The 20991-nt window shown below is 50.6% G+C and overlaps 1 protein-coding gene across 1 annotated transcript; it reads left to right on the top strand.

The window, feature by feature from the left end:
* The first annotated feature begins 887 nt into the window (after positions 1-887).
* Positions 888-20790, top strand: LOC128266928 (homeotic protein empty spiracles). The gene is made up of 6 exons (XM_053003717.1): positions 888-1115; positions 1200-1614; positions 10189-10734; positions 10802-10906; positions 10981-11084; positions 20119-20790. The coding sequence occupies exons 1-6, from the start codon at positions 888-890 to the stop codon at positions 20788-20790; spliced, it is 2070 nt and encodes a 689-aa protein (XP_052859677.1).
* The last annotated feature ends 201 nt before the right edge of the window (positions 20791-20991 follow it).

Here is a 20991-nt window from a genome sequence, read left to right as displayed (position 1 = left end):
AGAAGGCTCGTAGAGTGGCGCAAATAAAAATGAAGTCCTTGCAGTCGGGCGAGCTACGTAGCTCCGCCCACTTCCCACACGCAAGGACGAACGAAGAGAGAGAAGGTTCGCGCGCGTGCGACAGAGAGGGTACCATTCACCGTGAGGGGACGTTATCCTTGCAAGCAACCGGGGCCTCTGTTTTGGGGTGGTGAGAAAAGGATGAGCCAGTCTTGTGAGAGGTGCCGTGCGCATGTATTGGTGTTCGCACTTTCTTTCGCACCAGGGGCGAGGCAGGAGAAAAAGGATTCTTTGTCTCGTCGGTCTCGTTCGCGCACACTGGTCGGCCGAAAAGGAGGTGGGCACCTCGGAGCAAGGACGATCGTCGCGCTCTCGGGGTGCGCGGTGATGAATATGAATTGCTTTCCTCGGCAATCGTCCTTGCACCGCCCGACCGAACAACCCGGATGCAACCGGTGAGCCGCAAGGACTCGCGCGCCGCATTCGTGAACGCAGACTCGTCCTGTGCAGTGCTCGCGTGTCCTCACAGTGCAGTCGTTCTCTATCCGTGGCGATCCGGTATTCGGTTCCGATGGGCGCCGGCTCCGATAGCAATTATTCTTATCGCCATTATTGTTGTGATTAAAGTCTTTTGAACGCACGTGTGTTTGTGTGAGTGTATGCGTGTGTGTTGAAAGGAGTGCATGTGAAAGGAAAGTAATAAAAATATAGAAAGATTTAATTCAATCGAAGCGTGCTGTGCCTGCTCCTGTGAAGATCGTGCGTCGAGTGTTGATGGGCTGCGTGTGTGTGTGTGTGTGGCGGGTTTTTCGGTGCAATACAATCCGTCGGCAGTACGTTAGGCAGTAGTTGGGAGGGCGCGTTGGGGCCAAAACAGAAGTGGGACCATGTCTACGGTCATGTCGACGGCGTTCATGGTCGATAGTATCCTGCAGGATAAGGACGTGGTAAGCGAGCGACCGGATGGGGCCAGCTCACCGGTCGGTGGCCACCATCCCGGCGGTGGTCCGCCGGCCGACCACTCGCTCGCCTCCGTCTCGGACAGTTCGGACGAGTTCGAAGAGCCCAAGGATTCGAGCAGTGTGTGTGATTCGCCGAAAAGTTTCCACAGTTTGGCCCACAACCCGGCCGGGCTTACGCATCATCTGCTGGACCACCCGAACCACCACCTCCTGCACCAACACCACCACCACCACCATCATCACCACCATTCGGGGTCGTACTCGGACGACGAACTGGCGCCGGGACCACCGGCCAGGGTGCTGCGGGTGCCACCGTTCCTGCGGGGGCCGGATCATCCGGACGACGGTGGGCCGCTGGAGCCGATGGACTTTTGCTGCGCCAAGTGTGGCCACTGCCAGCCGGAGCTGACACCCCACAAATCGCCCCGCCGGGTATCGGCGGGCGAGAGTAACAATAACCACCATCACCACCAAGGGAGCGACGGAGGCGGCCCGGGTAGTAGCGAGTACGAGTTCCGGTGCGAAAAGTGCGGGTGCGGCGAGTACGTCACCCCGAAGCAGACAATCCTAAAGGAGAGCACCAAACCGGTGCTCAAGTTCAGCGTGTCCGCCATCCTTGGCGACAGGAAGGAGTGCGTGAAAGTGAGGAATGGTAAGTTTGGGGACCGTCGGGACCAAGGACGCAAAACCCGGCGATGTGGAGGATTTTGTGTCCCTTTTGAAGCAGTTTTCAATGGTCGTATCGGTATCCTTTCAGCATTATCATTATAGAACAAAATCTACTTTCGACTAATGTGGCTCTGAGTCAATTCTTCAAATTTTAATTGATGAAGAGAAAATAATTCGAACAAACGGTTCTTTCTATGCTACCCGGAAGATGGAATAAATTTGTGGACAAAGCATCACATTCTAGTGAAACTAGTACAAAAAGTTTCCCATTTGATCCATAAATCACATCCATAATTGATTTCGTTGATGATTACGCTCTTCTTGAAGAGCTTTCCATCTAAAACCAATATATCGTTGTGAATTGGGTAACCATTTAGGTTGTGTTTTTCCTAATCACAGTGGACACAAGCGGTTCGAGCGTGTCTGGCTCGCTGTTGCTACAAAGTGCTCAACACGACGAACTCTGCAAACACTTCACCAGCGCGCAGTCCGTATCGCAAATTGCAGCGAAAAGCGCATCGCATCCCGAGAGTGCATGCAAACGGCCCCAAGTGCAGTGAGTGCAGCAAAGGAACAACAATCAGATACGGGGTGGTGGTCCTTGCGTGCCCCTTTATGCTTCGGACTGTAAAACCATTATCCCCAGGCTGACCGAAGCAGAGTGTCGTTCGGCGTTTGGGGTTGGGCGGCCATCCCATTATCAGGACTGCTGCTGCTGCTGCTGCGTGTAATTATTATGATCTGATTTCACGGTCATCCTGTGGACACTCGAGCACGCACACACACACATACAGAGAGGAGCCCACCGAAGTACGCGTGTAAAGCGGACAAACAACCGTTCAGTATCCTTCCTGGTGATCGTTCTCTGCGACACAACACACTAGTTCCACCGGTTGCATCGGCAGGCCGATTTCTTGTTGCACCGGACGTGGAGCGGCCGCAGTTTATCACCGCTCGGACTCCCCGTGCTTGGGAGTGGTGTAGGAATAATTTATATGCAATTAACACCTCATTTAAACAAATAAATGAACCACTCGGGCGGGGAGTCGATAATCAGTCGCGAGGCGTGGGGCTCGCAGGCTGGATTCGACCGGGATTGATGGTCAATCACTTTGTGGTGGGCCGCGACCATCCGTTTGCTCGGTTCGCCAGTTTGTCCGGTTGGTTTGTTTAATTTTTATGGGAGTTTCGACGGGCAACCCCACCGGATAGGTTGTCGGGTAAATGACATCGGTTCCTGACTGCCGATGACGTATTTCGGATACTGCGACTCGCGATGATGATTGACGTAGCTTTCGGGAAGCCACGGGAATTATGGTGCGCGATTGTTTGCTGAACTTTTTGCCGTTTCCGACGGCTTGCCATTTAAAGTGCATTCTGATAGAGTGGAAATCTAAATAGAAAACTGCCAACTCATAATGCTGTTTGGCCAAACTATTACTGCGCACGGTTTTGGGTGACTTTTGCAAATGTCCAAAGCCCCGAAAGACAAATCTTGCTAGAGTCACTCAATTCCCTATAAGACGTCACCACCCAGCGGCTGTCCGTGCCAGTGTATTAACAATCAATCGGGCTCGCTGCTTGACCCAGCAAGCCCAGAGAGGACGAAAAAAAGGCGAACCGGAAAAGCCTTAAGAAAAGCCACAAAGTGGAAAATCGAAGGCAAATAAATCGCGCCGCCGAGAAATTGATTATGTGCTCGGAATAATTTATGCCACACTTACCGACCGGTCTCTCTTGTCGGTGTGTTTTTCTCGGGCGACAAAACTTCGGGCCCGGAGCCGGAAGCACCGGGTTTCGCATTAATTTGCCCCGACACCGACGGCCAAAGCGGAAGGGCCGGAAAATCTCATTTATATCGCTTTGATTTTCACGACGCCTTCCACCCGGGCGTCGATTTTTGGGGCTTTTCCCACCCAGCAGGGCAAGCGGTCCGGTCCGGTACGCGGATCGTACGGTGCCCGGGGCTCGGTAACGATTCTTATGCCTTCGTTTATGATTATCGACGTCTGCAAGTGACAACCGCTTGGAGGGGTGGCCGATGGCGACCTGCTCCTGGTGATGGTCGGGACGTCGGGACGGCAACATCACAGCGTCGTCATCTCGATCCTGCTGGATGCAGAACTCAAGCTGCAGCTTCCTCCGAACGGACGTTGCCGGAAATGTGTTACACATGTCTTTGTTTTCGTACCGGACCTTTCGGTGCGTGTGTGTGTCCTCAGGTTCTGTACACGAAATTATAAACACATCGGGCACACGAACCAATGACCACATAATGGCTCTGTCCGAAAAGCGGGCACCGTCTGGTGGCCGCCGGGGCCCGAAAAATTGGCATCTTCGGACGGAGAAAAACCTTTCCCCAAACCTGGTAGTCCACGTTACCCACACCGGCCCAGATATCCAGCCGGAGCTTCCGCTTCAGACGGTTGCGGTGCGAGGGCGCGAGCGGAAAGTCACATCAGGCGTATGAACATGTTTATGCTGCTAACGAGCTGCTCTTCAATCCACCGGCGGAGCAACGCATTATGAGGTGCGCCATGAAAACGGAATGAGCGCGGCCGGTGGCGGTGAAGGGACGAAGGACGGCGGCGTCTCCCCTTGTACACCAAGAGTCGCCTCCGACAACTCAACTTTCGCTCCAGGGACGTCTCCGTCGCCTAAGTGAGCCGCCAGCTGACGCAAATTATATTATTTTCCACCCTCGCACGCGAGCCCGAGCGGTTTGGGTTGCCGAAATGAAGGAAAATCTTTCGGGACGGTCTTTAGCCGGGCCGGGAGGAGGAAGCTTGTGGGTTGGATTTCGGGTGTAGTATTTCGCACCGTCGCTCCGGCTGCGGCTGTCTACGTGGGCCTACGCTTTCTAGACGGCGACGCCGCTGGTTGACTTTGCGCTCCGTAGGGCAGGGAGCGGGAAGAAGGAATGGTATACGGCACCGACCCCGAGGGATTGGCGAACAGCTTTTGTGGAGTCGAAATCTGGTACAGTTTACGTGCTAAGTGTTTTTCTCGTTTAACTCAATTTAGGATGAGCATATGCTTCCCGAGCTGGGGTGCCGGTTGTGGGTTCCGTGCCGTGCCGTGCCGTGAGGGAGGACTCCGGACTCCCGGGAGGACGCCGGCTGCAGACGTTGGCAATCGCCAACTGATGATTACGACGATCATCGTTCTCGCACTCGATAAGACGCCACCGTTCCGGCCGCCCGGAGAGAGCGGATCGATAACACCCGAGAAAGCTGGGCCGGAACATTTCGTTCGCTTTAAGCGAAGCAAGACAGTGGCCGCAGTGTCGCAGATAAAGCGAAAGTTTTTCGTTAAAGCTACTTCGCGAAGCCCTCGTGAATGGGCTGTTTATGGAAAAGGAAAGAATGGGCCGACCAAACCTCAGATCGGTAACTAAATGCGTTAGTTTTAAGCATTATTGAAATGCTGCGTGCTGTCGTCAAACAAGAAATTTAGTATTCCATTTATACGAATATATACGAATAATGTTTCTTCAAGATTAGTACTATTTCGACATTCAGCCCTGTGCTCCTTTACCTTGAAGCTGTAAAGGGAGCTTTGAACATGTAAAGGTCCATAAGTTTGAGTTAATAATGAATTAATGAATTCATTTCGCGTAAAGATAATATGGCGAAAACCAATTCAAGTAAGAATAGTATAATGGAAGTAATAGCAAACTTAATATGATAGTTAGATAAAATCACACACTTACGCGACGTTTTTGATCAGTTTTGAAAGGTTATTTTCTTACGAAAACCCAGATAATTTGTTTTTCTTCTTCTAACCAGTTTTATCGATTGATATTCGAATTTTTTCGAACATCAATCGATCATTTCGTTGTTAGAGGGATAAAGTTTATCATCTGAACATTTGAGTAAAACGTGAAAATATAAGTATATCTTCTTTTTAAATCGCACTTTTAAGTCTAGCCACTATTGAGTGATTCTAAGAGCAACATTATGACGATTATATGCTATTTTGATTTCATCTCGCAAACTGGAACACCCATTTTCAGCTATGGGTTTTTTCTCTTCTACTTTCTTCCTTTTCTGATGTGTATAATTAGTTATAATAAGTAAAAATACCGTAATTTTTTATATGTTTTGGAATAATCAATTAAATAGAGCTTTCGTTGCAATATCATTGATTAGGATATTGCAAAAATATTCGACAAAAGCTCGGCACAAGAAACAAGGGTTATGATGGTCGTGTTTATCATATTAAAGGTGCAGGGTGTAAAAAATTGATCCCAAAACAGATTGTTAAACGAAAACGTAACATCTTAACTATAAATCCTTCTCTTTTCGGTATAAATATTCAACAAAATCTGCAATCATAAGAAAACAGATCGCAAACCCATCGGTGCTTGCCATCCGACGTATTCTATGTGATATGGGCAAAGCTGGCCTTGCTTTAAAAAATGATTACGAATCGCAGTAAGCCTGTTTGGAAAATAGAATGATATTTTACCATTCGTAAGCTTTGAAACATCTCTTATGTTGGGAAAAGTTGCTCTAAGTATTCATTAAGGAAAATGTCTTATTGGTCAAGTTTTTACCGCAAGTATGTTTGTTTCGCGCCATAGAAACTTAGCTTGTTCTAACTAGGATCCCCAAAAATGCAAAAGTATAACAAATCAAGTGTGTTTGATGAATGTTAAAAGATGTTTGGTTTAGATCTTCTGCTCGAGACGGCATTACTGATGCAAACTAAACGACTGGGTTAAGGTACGTTTTCATTATCTCATTTTAATTGCTTTCACTGGCGTGAAATAGTAACTTTAAACAGTGTGCCACATTAAACTAAGTGACTTTAAAAACCAACATCACATGCTGATCGATGCAATTGAATACATCATGTAAATGGGCCCGTAAATGGCCTCTATCAAAACATGTCCTTAAAACACCACACTCACACATGAAATGCCGTGGTAAACCGCGGGCTCGTTGCCGTCCAGAGAGTTTAAACTATTCAATTTATCAAAAACCCGGCAAATATTAACACGCAGCTCCCAGGGATAAACCACACTGTCGGCCGATTTGCCATCGTCATTTGGGTGCACCCATGGAGCTGCGGTGTTTGCTATGTTTTTGTGTGATTCATTGTTGCGAAACAAAAATAACGGATGAAAATTATTTACCACCGACCGAATGTACCGACGACGACGATGGGCGATGTCCATCGGGAGCCGGGATTGTAATGAATATTTATAGCAACCTGGCTCCGCTACTAATGGCCGAGATTGGGAGTTTTTGGAACACAACGTTTTATGCGTAATAACACTTTTGTATTTATTTCCCTCGTGTGGTCAATGATAGTCAATGGCCATCAGGTTTGTATCAGGTTTTGTGTGGTTCGCTTACACGAAATAAAAAATCACATGAAAACCCTAAACCCCGAAACAATATTATCAAACGGCAGTGCAGTGATCAAGTGTTGTTATGTAAAGTTGTGCCAAGTTTTCAAGTGCTCTTTTTCGTCAAAAGTGTTTCTAGAAACAGCAACATAAAAACCGGAAACATGGCTTTGGATGGCTTTTGATGAAAATAATTATGCCACAGCATATTTTTGGCCTGTTTGGCTCGAGTTGGCGTTTCGGCGAACCGTTTTTCAACACTGTTTTGCGCTCCTGCCGACTGCTGTCCCACATTTTTTGGTTCGCCGAAGGACACATTGTATGCTGGGATGTTCCCAGAAAGCTGACCGCGTGTGTGTGTGTGTCTGTGTCGCTTGTATCAAATGCATTAAAATGTGCAAAAAAAGTGCAACGTGCGGTGTCGCTTGCACTGAGTCACGTTATGGATTGGGCTTGTGAAGAGAGCGCGCAGTGTTATGTTTTCCGAGCGCGACGCGATGCATATAAATTATGCTCGGTAATTTGTTATTGTAATACACGATGCACCGTGGGTCGGTCGGTGAGAAGCAGTGCTCCTGACACCGCGCCGCCCATGGTGGAAGGACGAAAAGCAGGAAAAAATCCTTGAAAAAGTGTCAACCACGCCGGCGGCCGTTAATTTCACGTCCCAACCACGATACTCGGATGCTGCCCACCCCCCGGACGCCCCGTTTGTGGTTTACCAATGGACAGAACACGGAATGACGGAGGCAAAATTAATTGCTTATTAACTGTGTGCTGAGTGCGTGTAAAGCTCGGCGCTGGCACGTTCCTGTTCCCTGAGCTACGAGCCTCATGAGAGAGTTAAATTAACTTAGTTTTAAGTTGATGTTAAACGTTTCGTGGCACAAACCTGTTGGCCACGTTCAGTGGAACGTGTTTAGCAGCAGAACATGTCCATTTTTACATGTCCCGGCAACACGCGGCACTCAGCCAATTTCGTGAATACAATGGAGCCATTAACAAATTGGCGGATTTGGCGGAAAACGGTTGGTTAAATGACATCTTGCGATTGCGATGCTTGAAGAGAACGCTTCTTCCGAACATGTGGCTTCATGCTGGTCGGGATTAGGCCACTGTTCCAGGCATCGGCGTACTCCATGTCGCACTTAAATCATCGTTTAACTGTCGATAATCACCTCGACCTGCCTCGACCGCTGACAAGCTGCCGGCGTAATGTTGCATCCCCCGGGAGTGCGTTGGTCCTGTTTTATGTCCCATCACCGAGCCCGGCCTTAAAGAAGTGCCAAGCCCCGATTCGGCACCCGGAGGACAATAATCGTTAAATCGGTAAAAAAGTGAGCAATAAAACGGGAGGTGGCAAGCTGGACCGACCGACCTTGGGGTGCTGTGTTCCGGTGTTCCGCTAGAGATGCCCTTTGATTGAAGACCCTGTGCGACGGGGCGGAGCCCGAACGCACCGCCGATCCCAGGATCATTGATCCCAGGCTTGCAAACGTGGCCAGAACGGACGCAATCACAACATTTAGTGGAACTCCAGAGCCCCGTCCAGCAAGCATCGGTTGCTTCTGAAGGCTTCACGACCACCGTCGGTCCCGACAGGCCTTTGGCAACAATGGGAACAACACACACATGTCGTGTGGCGTGAGGAGGGTGAAACTGGCCGCAAGCGGCACCAGCAGCACCGGCAGCAGCAGGGGTTCGGCTTGCAGCTTGCCAGCCGAGCGGCTCGATAGACAATAATTTAAACATGATTATAATCCAATGTTTTCACAGCCTTCACAGGACTCGTTGAGCCGCACTCCGCGCGGCCACAAGGCGCCCAGTCCAAGGTTCCGGGGCCTCGGGCAACCCACCACGGAGAATCCTTGCCTAGCAAAAACATTGCGAGTGTTGCGTAAAAAAGGACCTCTCGGGACCGTCGAGCCGGGAATTCCGGTCGGTTCCGGATCAGTGTTCGTCGAAAAGGACGTCGCTTTTGTTTTTGTTGTGGATTAACGAGGAACAGGGAACAGGCAAAATGGTGGCATTTAGCGAGGGCATTACCCAGCCAGCCTGGGATTAATTGACTGGCAGCCACAAAGGGCCTCGGGAACGCGGCGGTGTCTTCGGTGGTCTCGACTCCAAGAAACCCGAAATTGGTCCACGCGAGTCGAAGCCACATGTTCCCGCAATCCTAGCCGAGTGCGTTGGCTTTGAATATGAAATGAGTTGCTCCACGTACGGCCGGTCGAACGGATGGTAGTTTTGGGCAAACCTTGGCAGAAGTCTGACAGCCCGAAAGTACCATCAAAATTCCCCACCAGGAGTCGGAACACGGGACGGGTGCCATTTATGCAAATCGCCAGCTCCGGCTCTGGAAAATCAATTTACTTTGTACAGTCCCCCCGGGGGCACATTACTTCAGGTACGCCGGTGTGCGCCGGGCAGCCAGGAAACTTTCCCGAAGGTACTCGCCCATCATCGCAACCCCCAGAGCTGTCAGTCCGTCTGTTGCCAGGATGCCTCTGTGGGGATGTGAGAGGAAATTAAGCGTAACGCTAGCTGTCGGAAGCCATCGCCGTTGGTTGGGATGGAAATGGCTGCCGCTGGGGGCTGGCCATGGCGGAGTATTAGTACAAGCTGATGATTAGGATGTTTGGGATCTAAACAGGCTCCAGCCCTGAAGGTGTCGCTCACACACTGTGGCCCATCGTTGCCAAAGTCAACGGCGCGATGAGGATATCAGATAACTGGGGCCCGTATCACTTAGGGGAACACTTCTTAGAGCAGAGTTGTCAGCTTCTTCTTCACACACGGACGGCGCTTTTTGCGACCGACAGCTTGTCGCGCCAGTTCCGCCATTGGAGTCAAGGTGTTAACGCGGCCGTTTTTATGGGAAAAGTTTTACGGTGCCTAGGTGGCGCCATAAACAGTGTGTTCGGTACTGGAAGATATACCACAAAGAAAGACGCCTATGGCCCGTATCTTGTCCGCCGAGCAAGGCGCCCTCTAGACCGAGCAGGTTTTTTGGTGAGTTCGCCACTCCATTAGCGTGGCTCTACTTCCTGGTTCTACCGACGATACCGGTGATAGGTTTGTTTACGCTATTGTGGGTGCTATTTAGAATGACCTACAAACGACCCTTTTTGCGTCGCATTTGACCGATGACCGATGACCTCTAGGCTCTAGTTACTGATTGCGCTCTCGTTTTCCTTGCAGAATTCATTCAACCACAGCACCTTTGGCCTTACATCCAGCAGAACCTGATTCAGCAGAATCATTTGGCGAACCCCGCGTTCCTGGCAGCCCATCCGCATCACCATCCGCAACACCACCATCCGCAGCACCACCACCACCACCAGCACCACCAGCAGCAGCACCCCAACAATCACCATCAGCACCACCAACATCCGTTGTCTCCCCAGAATCACCCCCAACAGCAGCAGCCCCATTTGGCGGTCAATGGCGGCATGGTAGGGAACGGACCGGCCGGCGGTAGTCCTACCGGACCGGGAAGCTTACTGGCCACCGCGCAGCACCACCACAGCAGCAGCAACAGTGCGAGCGAGTCGGGCAGTCTACCCAACAGCCCGGACCTGCAGGACGACCCCGCTGGCCGGCTGGCCGTGGCCGCGCTCCAGCCGAGAGATAATAAAATCATCGCCAAACCACTCCCCAGTCGGCCGACGCCCTTCCTGCACCACAGCCTCAACCATCCGCACCTGCACTCGCTGCTGGCCCACTGCCGCAACCCGTACATGCCAGGTACGACGGAGAGGGCGCCACCCGACGCTTGTCCGACTTCTAACTTCTTTCCCGTACAACTCCACAGGAGGACCCCAGGTGTTTCCGCTGCCACCCGGGCAGGGCTTTCCGTGGGCACACTCGACGCGAGGGAAACCACGCCGGGGGATGATGCGACGTGCCGTGTTCTCCGGTAGGTCCAAGTAGCGTCAACCTTGAGCCCCGGTTTGTTGCTAATTCGCGCCCCGTTCTCTCTGACTCCCCTAGACTCGCAACGCAAAGGGCTGGAGAAACGGTTTCAGCTGCAGAAGTACATCAGCAAACCGGACCGCAAGAAGCTGGCCGAGCGACTGGGCCTCAAGGACTCTCAGGTAAGGAATCACCGCAATGATTTATTCATTTCGCGCGCGCATTATCGACCAATTAGGTACCAAGGTTCGCGGGATCGGAATGCTCACTTCCGTCCGGAAGCTCCGCCCCGTCGTGGAGGATGTGGACGCATGTGGGTTAAGTTCTTCTGCCCAGCGTGCCCAGCAGCTCCTTTGAGCTTGGGCGGTGGGGTTCCGCGAAGAAGATGGCAGTCCCGGCCGGGACCGTTCCTCGTTATGTACCGAGAGCTCCCGGTGAGCGGTAGAGCGAGTGAGACGATGGCCCATTTGCTCGGTTCCACCCCCAAGGCCGGGGATGGTGCGCAGACGCCAACGCACACACGCGGGTTGTCCGGGACACACACACACACGCACGCACCGGGACTGGTGGCCGACTTTTCTTGGAAGTCCCGCCGTTTTTTTGCCAATGTGCCAATCGGCGGTTATGTAGTGCCGGTGCCGAAATGGACTCCATCGCGTCGCTCGGCATTATGCTCTACCCTGACCCTGGGGTTTTATGCATTCGAAACGCGTGCGGCGACCGCTGATTAATGTTTGCTCGGTGGCTGATGGTGCTTTCCGGTGGCGTGTTGTTGTGGTGGAGCGTGATACTTTATTAATTCGATAGTGGCCAACTGGCGAACTAACGTGCGAAAAGGTCCGATGCCCGTCGGCCGGAGGTTCCTGGTGGTGGGTCCTTGTTTGGCCCTTCAATTTTATGGGCATGGTGTCTGACCGACCGACAGCAACGATGAAGTGGGAACGTGGATTGTGCAAATTGGTTTAATTGGAAAATTACTTGCAAATTTACTCTTTATTGATTTTGTATCAATAATTGGCAATAGTTATTGAGTTCCGAAATAGCATAAGAAGTATTAACATTCAGTCTTAAAGTTAGGCGAGTTAAGCGTTAGTCCTGTAACTTGTCCCGTAACCTGTCGGGTATCGATTGGGTTTCCTTCAATGATCCGATTGTGTTCATTATCGCAGCTTTTCGTGCTCTATTGCTGGTCTATTGATGGTTGCTTTATTCGTTTCCTTTTGTTAATATTTTGTCCTATTTTCCAGCACCGTCCGGTGTAAAGTGAACAAATGAGGGATAGAAGGAGAGGAAAAGGAAACAATAACTAGCTTATGCATACACTTACAACAGTAGACCCATCGCCAAACCCTCTGCTCAGATCTGCTCTAGGAGGACGGTCTTCAGTCTCCGTCGACCTTGGTTTATGCTCTGGTTAGTTACTGCCGAAGGTGTTCCAAATCGAGCTACGAATCGGCGAAGACATTTCTCGATTTGGTCAGTCAACAGGCTTCACTGGTCTTAAATTCCATATAATGTATGCCTTTTACAACCACTTTGTTAAACTAGACGCAAACCCTTTCAAATATTCCAATCCTTTGTAATGGGCTATGCTTCTTTTGCTTTGAAGGTGTCCTTCATTCCCAAACTTATCCGCAAATTACAATCTCCGAGTGGTCCTGTTCTTCAACAGAGACTTGAGGGCCTCCGTCCCCCAACTTTCGCACCAATTCAGACTCCTAATACGTCCTCTGTGTCCATCTGAACGGCCTAAGTAGACTTTGCGGGCTGGTTCGCTTTTCCTGGCCCTTCCTTTCTTCTAGGCATAAGGTCCTTCCACACATACGGACCAAACATCAATCTGAACATCGTGCTCTTAGCTAAAAGGGTTTCGTCAGTTTTGGACAGTTTGGCTGTTTTTGTTCGACTTTCTGGAACAATCCCGTGACGTTTTATTTTTAACCAAAACCCCAGCGCTATCCGCTAACAGCTCCGCTTTGTTGCCAATGTTTCACAATTTTCCAAGGAAAAGATTTTCTTGCACTTCGTGAAGGTGTAACGAGGTGATTAATCGGGCTGGGCGGTCGCATTTTTCTGCAGCTTCACCACTCATCTGGCCGTAATCCGACCGTTTGAAAAATGAACGCCAAACTGTCGGCGATGATGTGGCACAACCCGAAACACAATTCGAGCAGCAGACGTCGAGTTTTCCCGCTATTCACTCACATCTCGTCTCCGTATAGTCGTCCTGTTCTTGCTCCCGCCGAACTCCGCCGATCTCCGACCCGGTTCTTAATCCGGTAGCGGCACTCGAGTGGAAAACGGGGGCCACAAAACCCGAAAGCCATTAACTTCACACACAAAACCCGCCGCCACCCGCCACCATGCTGGCAGCCGCGACCACCAGGCCCGGTGGAAAACCCGGCGGGCCGGCCGAAGGGAAAAACAATCACCGAGTGTACGACATGACAAATAAAGAAACGATTATTTCCTTCTTGCCGGCTGCGGGGCTGCAGCGTTTTCCGGGATTTTCTTTGCCCGATTTTCCACATGCCCCAGGGCCGCGCGCGCGAGTGTGTGCGCATGTATGTGGTGCTTCCTTCCTGCCGACGGGCGAGCGAGTGAGCGAGCGAGCGAACGAATGAAAAGTGTCCTGGAAACTCCTCCGACGTCTGGTGCTGACATTTTTCCACTACTTTGATGTTTTTTTCTGCCCAATTCTTCCCATTGCTTGGGAGGAAAAACACGTCTTTCTTTGCTGGTGTGTGTGTGTGTGGTAGCGAATGTCATCGAGTTCCGTCTCGCTCTCGGTGAAGCAGCAGCTAGAAATTGATTTAATCCGATTGTTATCGGATGGAACCGTAATGAATATTTGCCATACCACCATTGGCTCTCTCGCTCTTCCTCTCTCTCTGTGTTTTTCTTCGGAAAATGCGAAGAAAAACTTCGGGGAAGTCTTCTGGGGAAGCCGGGCAGGCGGAAAGTAATCTCATTGATGATCATGATCCGTGAAATCATTCCACTCGCAACGAGGAGGACGTCCAGTGGTCGATGCTGCTGCTGCTGCTGCTGCTGATGGGAACCATCGGCCTTCTTCGCTTCGGGCGATACTGGCAAAGAAATATTTCAATAAATTCATGAATCTCTTCACTTCCGTCTTCCGGTTGGCAGGCCAGGAAACGGAGCGCCCGCGGGCGATTTGCATAAGGGACGGAAATTAATCGTTCATTAATTTCCCAATTGAAGGCGCCATCGGTGGTGGCGTTCGAATGAGAAACTTCTTGAAGGAAGTCCGTTTTTTCTTTTTTGCTGCTTTTTACAGGTACAATGTAAGTGGGTAAAACTTTTTGATAAATTTATTAAATGAGAGCGGAAGCCATCACGGAAGACCGTTGGGCGTTGAGCAATCAATCTGATTTCAATTAATGTTTATGATGCTTCGATTTCGAGGCTGTTTATGCTGCTAATCCGCCGATTGTTCGAGCGCTTGTCGCAAACCAACGTGTACACTTCCACTGTTGTTTATTTGCTTTACGTTATCGGATCGTTTTCCACTCAATTTGAGCCGATGGTGGCGATGGCGAACGACGGCCAGCATACGCTAATAACATAACAAATTCGCTGGCCCCGAACGCGCACGTGCCTCGAATCACTCAGACACGGCGCGATGGCGTGCCTGCAACGGACGTCCCGAGGGCCTTCCTTCCGCCCTGCCCGGGAAGGGAAGACCAAAAACCACAGGCTCTCGCACCCGCCAAGCATCACTGCAATTGATTGCCACCCGCGTGCCTCCTTGCAGCATATGCTGCTGCGTGTGGCCACCGAGAACGGAAGAAGCGTTTACGAGGAACTTTTCAAATATTTACTTGTCACTGCCGGCGGCTCGGCCGGTTCGTCCCTCGAGGACACTTTCCGGTCGCGGACCGCGAGAGGGTGTCGGTTGTTTATTTGCTCACCCACTCGCAGGAAACCGTTCGGTGGTCTGTAGCATGTAAATCTGATGCTCGCCGAGGGAGCAATGAGATTATCTGATTATGCTTCGAGTGGGTTTCTTAACTCGTTCCGCTGATCCCGGTGGGAAACTACTCCGTCCGTAGGTAGGGTCAACTTTCCTTGCTTCCTTAAAACCCGATGGGCGATGATTTGGTGATTTGATTGATGACCGCGCGTTGGGAACGGTCCGCAAACCGGTTAAAAAAGCGTAGCGAATCGCTACACACAATTCGCACCTTCCGGAGAGCTGGAGCGCCCGGAAGCGGCCGGAACTAATTTAATTGATATCCCATTCTGGCGGTTGACAAATGAGACCGCAGCACAACCAGCGCCAGCTAGCCTCCTGGGTGTCCTCGAAACCCGACCGCTCGTCACGGCGTCGTCGTCGCCGTCGAAAGGCCGTGAAGTCATCCTTCCGGTTGCGATTTCTGAGAACGTCACCGAACATACACACAACACACCGTTAAATGCTGTCACAATTCATCGATCAAACGACCGCGCCCCGGTCACGGTGCGAATCGACGAATCTGGAACTTCGGGCTCCATTTCGTCACAGTCGTCTGACGCTGCAAAATTTCGAACTTCGGGTGGCTAATGAATTGAGATGTCTCTGCGGGTCTCGGGACCATTTGGCGGGATAATTCGGAGCGGGCCAGGGAAAAAAACACAGAAGGTGACACCAAGCAGTTGCGAAGATTTCACGTAATTCTATGTTCTGAGACTCCCGGTCCGGAACTGGGCTTCAGACAGCGCAGAGCTCCCGGTCGACCACCAACGGTGTCGATCGCATCATTTGGAGCGCAAATAAACAAATCCGACTTTCGGGCTAACACTTTTGTCGAGCCGGGCATCTGAGGCTTTTGAGTGAGCAAATATTTTATTTTCCATCCGCGCGATTTGGGTTTGATTTTGACGCAAAAATGGTAATTCCCCGTCGCGGACCATGCGCATGGAGGGGAAAGTTTTCGACCGACCGACGGCGGTTCTGGTCTTCATTTTGCGTCAGCAGATCGGCCACCGAAACCAGAAATGAACAGTTGGAGCGGTAATCTCTCCGGTGGAAGCAAATAAACGAAATGATAAAAAATGGTTTCGATTTCGACGACGTCATCAGTATGGTGGTAAATAATATGAACACCGTTCAAGATGAGAGTGGGTTTGGTCGATTCTGTGGTAGTGTTTGTTGGTCCATTTAGCACTGATTCTGGCTGTTCCCAAAAAGAATTCTCTACCCTCCGGGGCCTGTATTCAATTCAATCGTTCACATCAAGATCTGGGATGGAATTCTCGTGTGTCTTCCGCGAAGAAGTATCTCAAAGAATGTAATTTTCAACACAATCAAACGACATTGCTTTCTCGATTTAAAACATAGCTCGTTGAAACGAATTTACCACCCTAGCTAGAGTATGGGCGGCACCATGGTCGAGTTAGTTCAACCTGATTCTATTACCCATTTCTGAGTTCTGAGATTTGGCAACGAAAAAGACTGGTTTTAGGACGTATGTAGTTAAGACGTATTCACATGCTCTACCGAACTTATTCCTAAGGAAAGTGATTCGACTCCCCAAATAAATAAACAAATAAATAGAACGTAGTTACCTAAACATTTATTATAAACTTTCGTAAATCATACGACTTATGCGAAAATTCCCTGGGTGAAAAGCATTTGTGGCTTATCGGTGAGCCACAGTTCCAAGTCATTTTCCTAAGCTCTCTTGTGAACCATATTTTGTTGGCGAATCCTCATGAGACCTCATAGTTAAGCTTTAGAGAAACTTGTATCATCCCTTGGTGCACCAGAGTTTTCTGCTGTAGAGTAGTTTATAATGGTTTGAAACGCTTACTCTAGGGCAGGGTATGCTCAAATTCGTTTCTCATTGCCTTGTCCAATCAGTCGAGCGGGTAACGTTTTACTTGCATTCGCTAGTTGGAATTTCTGTCAACCGAAGTCCTTGCGACTTACTTTTATGCGCTTCAAACAATCCAAGCAATCGCATAGTTGTTTAGTAAAGTATTGTCTCATCTCTGACAATAGAGATACCGAAACGAAATCAATCAAATTGCTCCTGAGCCACACAATCATCATAGAATAGGACCAACATCGTAAGCTTAACAAGCAATATAGCATAAATTAGTGCTGTTTCTTATGATCCATTGTTGAGGGCACATCACATCCAACTGTGAAACTAAATCTCCGATAACCCCCCAATTCTTCCTGGTAGAGCACCAGGTCCAAAAATAATATCTACCAAGCCGAGTAAAATCCGTCCATGGTTTCGCGTATGTTAATGCTGGATTAGAAAGTCGTAGAAAAACGTTGGTTGTGTCAGAAAACGCCATTTTGGTCACGGCACATCGGCTGTAAAGGAACTGAGTTTTGATTTAAAATGCACAAAGCTACTCTCAGAAAAAGGAAACCAAACCATTATTGTAAATCAAATGATCTGGATTACATCGGCCATGAAAATTATTTTGCGAATATTGATTTCGATGAAAGCATCATCCTGTTTTTCGAACATCCGCCATACGTTGAGCCTCGATTGATGACACCAAAATGTGACACAAAGTTAACGAGCGCCTTTGGCTCTAAATCACCGGTCCAAATGGTATCCGATCGATAGGAAAATAAATGCCACAAGAAGACCGGAACTTTGGTTGCAAAATATGATTGATGTCCTAAACCGTTGGAACCGGCCCGAGCTCCAATCATCCTTCCGCCGGGGGCTCCGGGTGTAACCTTTTACGCACCGACCTGGGCCACCGAGAGCCTGGGAGTCGAGTGGTCGCCTCCCCGGGCACAAACACAATGGCACTGTAACACCATCTGCAACACTTTTCAACGATAATTGGCCAGTCTTTTGAAGTAATTATTTACAGAGCCCACCCCCGGGGGGGTGAGCCATCCCGGCGACGGGGCTGAGACTTGAGACGGCGCTCCACCACTCGGCCCTGCGGGGGTGACCGATCCGGAATGACAGTCATTAGTTCTCGGCCCAAGGACGACGCTGACCACCACACGGTCCCCCAGAGAGAGGGAATGGAAGTGGAATGTTTAGCATCCTCACACACACACACACACACAGCCACGCACAACCGCACGGCGCAAGGACCACGGGGACACTCCGTTTGTTCCAAAATGCAGCCGTCGGAGCGCCACCGTAATTGTCACCCGTAAAAGTCTGTCTGCCGGTGACAGTTACGAGAAAAGGCGGGAATGTATTGCCTTGAATTATACGCGGCACGCAACTCGCAACCCGAGGCCACCCTCGCCACCTCCCACCGCGCACGTGTCGGGTCCCGTGTCCCGCCGCCAACGGGTACTCGGGGATTCCTGGTTTTTCTGGCACTTCCCAAACCGTTCCCCGGTGGCGGTTCCGACATTGGCCCAAAGGGGGCTCGCACTGGTCGCTCCAGTACCAGTCTGTGTGTGTGTGTGTGTGTGTCGGTGTTTGGACTTCGGGGACGATCCTCTCCGCTGCTGCCTTCGAACGGAAGTCGCTTCACACAGAGCACATTGTATCCAACGGGGCGCCCGGTTCTATATCGGAAGGACTGCAGCGGCCCACGCCAGCCATCTTCTGTGTTTGTTGTCTCCCGGTGCCGCTGCAGGGCCATGTGGGAGGCCGGCCGGGGGCTTGTTGAGGCCGGGGGCTGAATTCTGTTTATGAGTAATTGCAGTTTCGCCCGCACGCTGCACATGATGCGGTGCCCAACGCCTTGCGCTATTTTGTTGCAAGTGTAAGATGCGTTTTTATCGCCTTTCCGCGCTCCACGGGGGAGCGTGGGAGCTGTCGGGGGAGTGATACACGTAACATAAACACACACGCGTGCACAAACACGAAGAGACTGATGATGTTGGGAGGCTGCTGAAGCTCAACAGAAGCGCAGCAGATTTGGCCAACGACGAGGCCAGCGGTTCGCATGGGAAGCGAAAAAATCGATGAACGCCAGATACGTTTCGACGTGGCCTCAATGCGACCCTCCCGTCCTGCGCGCGCGTTCCGTCCCCGCTTGGTGGCGAGCGGACGAACAGAAGGACTTGAAGTCTTGCGAGAAAAATCCATCCATCCTTCAGCGGACGGCGGCCTTCCGGAGGCAAGTTTGATTGAATTTCGGTCGCAAAACTCCATTTCATGCAGCTTTTAACACACACACACACACCGTAGGGAACGGGAGCACGAGTCAACGAGTCATCCTGGTCGTGGTTGGCGTGAAATTCGAAGCTTCGCAAATACGAGGCGCGCGCGCGGAGCAATGGGCAACACAAACAGTTTCGGGGGTTTGTTCGCTACAAAATGTGTGCAATTTGTGAAATTCGAGTGTCCATCGAACGGTGGTGGTGTGGGATCGTGTGGGTTGTGTTTGCCCAAGGACTCTTCACCCGATCGCCGGAACGGGCGATTGGATTCGTTTGCGTTCGATGCATTTCCAATCGGAACGGTTTTGACAGTCCATCACTTATCTATTTATTGAACTGTTGTGTTTAGAGCTGATGCTGTTTGTGATGCGTGACGGACTGCGTCTGGACAGCTTCCGTCAGATAGAAATATTATATTACTATCCCATTCCGCAATCATTACTCGGTCGCAAAATTGAACATCGGGCACAAAACAAACGTCCACTAGGGTCACCATGTTTACTGATGAAAATCGATAAAAATCTGTGCCGATAAATAAATATTTTAATGACAAATTGAGGAAATGCGTAAAATCATTTCAAATATCAGATTATTATAATTACTTTATTTAGAAAATCCTCAACAGTCCCAAAAGGTCGAAAGGCCAATCACACAAATCAATCCCAATTAGTTTGGCCAGGATAATCAATCACAAATGTGCATTCTACAGCATCCTGCGCTGGATTGCGTAACTTGGTGGCCAGCATTGACCTCGGCGCAGGAATACGCGAAGGTCCCTTACTGTTGGTCTTCTATAGACTTAAGCAGGACACCAGCAATCGTTGACCATTGTTCTCCAATCAGGTATTTGCGTAGAGAGTTAATATGTACTAATCTGCTCACAGGGATCCTTGAAGGCGACTGTAGGGTTTTGTCCTGAGCCAGAAGATCCGTTATCCATTTTGCGCTGGGTGAGGGCTAAAACTTCCGCAGGTTGCTTACTGAGATTAAATGTCGAGGTGTTGACTCCAACACCAACATCAAGACCGATTGAGATCCAATAACATCGTAATTCTGTTGCCCAATTGAGACTAATGATTGTCGTTTCCGGTTCCTGTCTTCCGTAGGTGAAAATATGGTTTCAAAACCGTCGCATGAAGTGGCGCAACTCGAAGGAGCGAGAGCTGCTGGCGAACGGCGGATCGCGCGATCAAACACTTCCGAACAAGAACAACCCCAACCCGGACCTGTCGGACGCACGGACCGATCGGCAATCGTCCCTATCGCCTGCCCCGTCATCCCCGGCGCCAGGAGCGACCCTCGGCTCGGACCAGCCGCCACCGCCAGTTTCGGCCGCGCAACCTACCGCAACAACACCGTCCTCGTCGCCCAAGATCAGCCCGCCGATGATCACGTTCAAGTCAAAGTTCGAACTCCTGAAACCCGGGGCCGACTTTAAGTATGATTTTGACGATCACTCGACGTCCGCAAGGCCTCCGCCTCCGCTGGCCACGGGTCAGCCAGGAAGACAGGAATCTGCGTCGCATTTCGGAGGACCCCTGGCCGGCTTCTACCCGCCACCGTCGTCGGCCCTCGTCGACCGAGAGCCTCTGCTACGGTTAAGCCCCGGGACAGGCGGTTCGACCGTCGCCGGTGGATCGGTTCGTTCCAGTAGCAGCGCATCGTCCGACCCGAACAGTGGAGGTCCTGGCGGCGCGGGAGGATCGAGCATGTACTACGACGAGTACGAATCGGAGGGCGACTCCGACGATAGCGACAAGGAGATCAATGTCACGTGAGAGCGGAACGGAGCACGGTGTACATAGCGATCGGACGGCAAACATTTACATCAAATGTACATGCGTTGGGTTTTTGTATTATAAAATGATTACACACGCAAAAAAGAAGTGGTACCACGGGGGTACAGAGCTAACCGCAAAGAAGACCGCCAGCAAGTCATTCGATTAATTTTTTCCCCATTGTATCGTGGCTATTCTTCG

Source organism: Anopheles cruzii, chromosome 2 (genome assembly GCF_943734635.1).
Source record: "Anopheles cruzii chromosome 2, idAnoCruzAS_RS32_06, whole genome shotgun sequence".
In the NCBI taxonomy this organism is placed as follows: domain Eukaryota; kingdom Metazoa; phylum Arthropoda; class Insecta; order Diptera; family Culicidae; genus Anopheles; species Anopheles cruzii.
The sequence above is the reverse complement of the archived record's forward strand: the minus strand, read 5'-3'. Positions and strand labels throughout refer to the sequence as shown.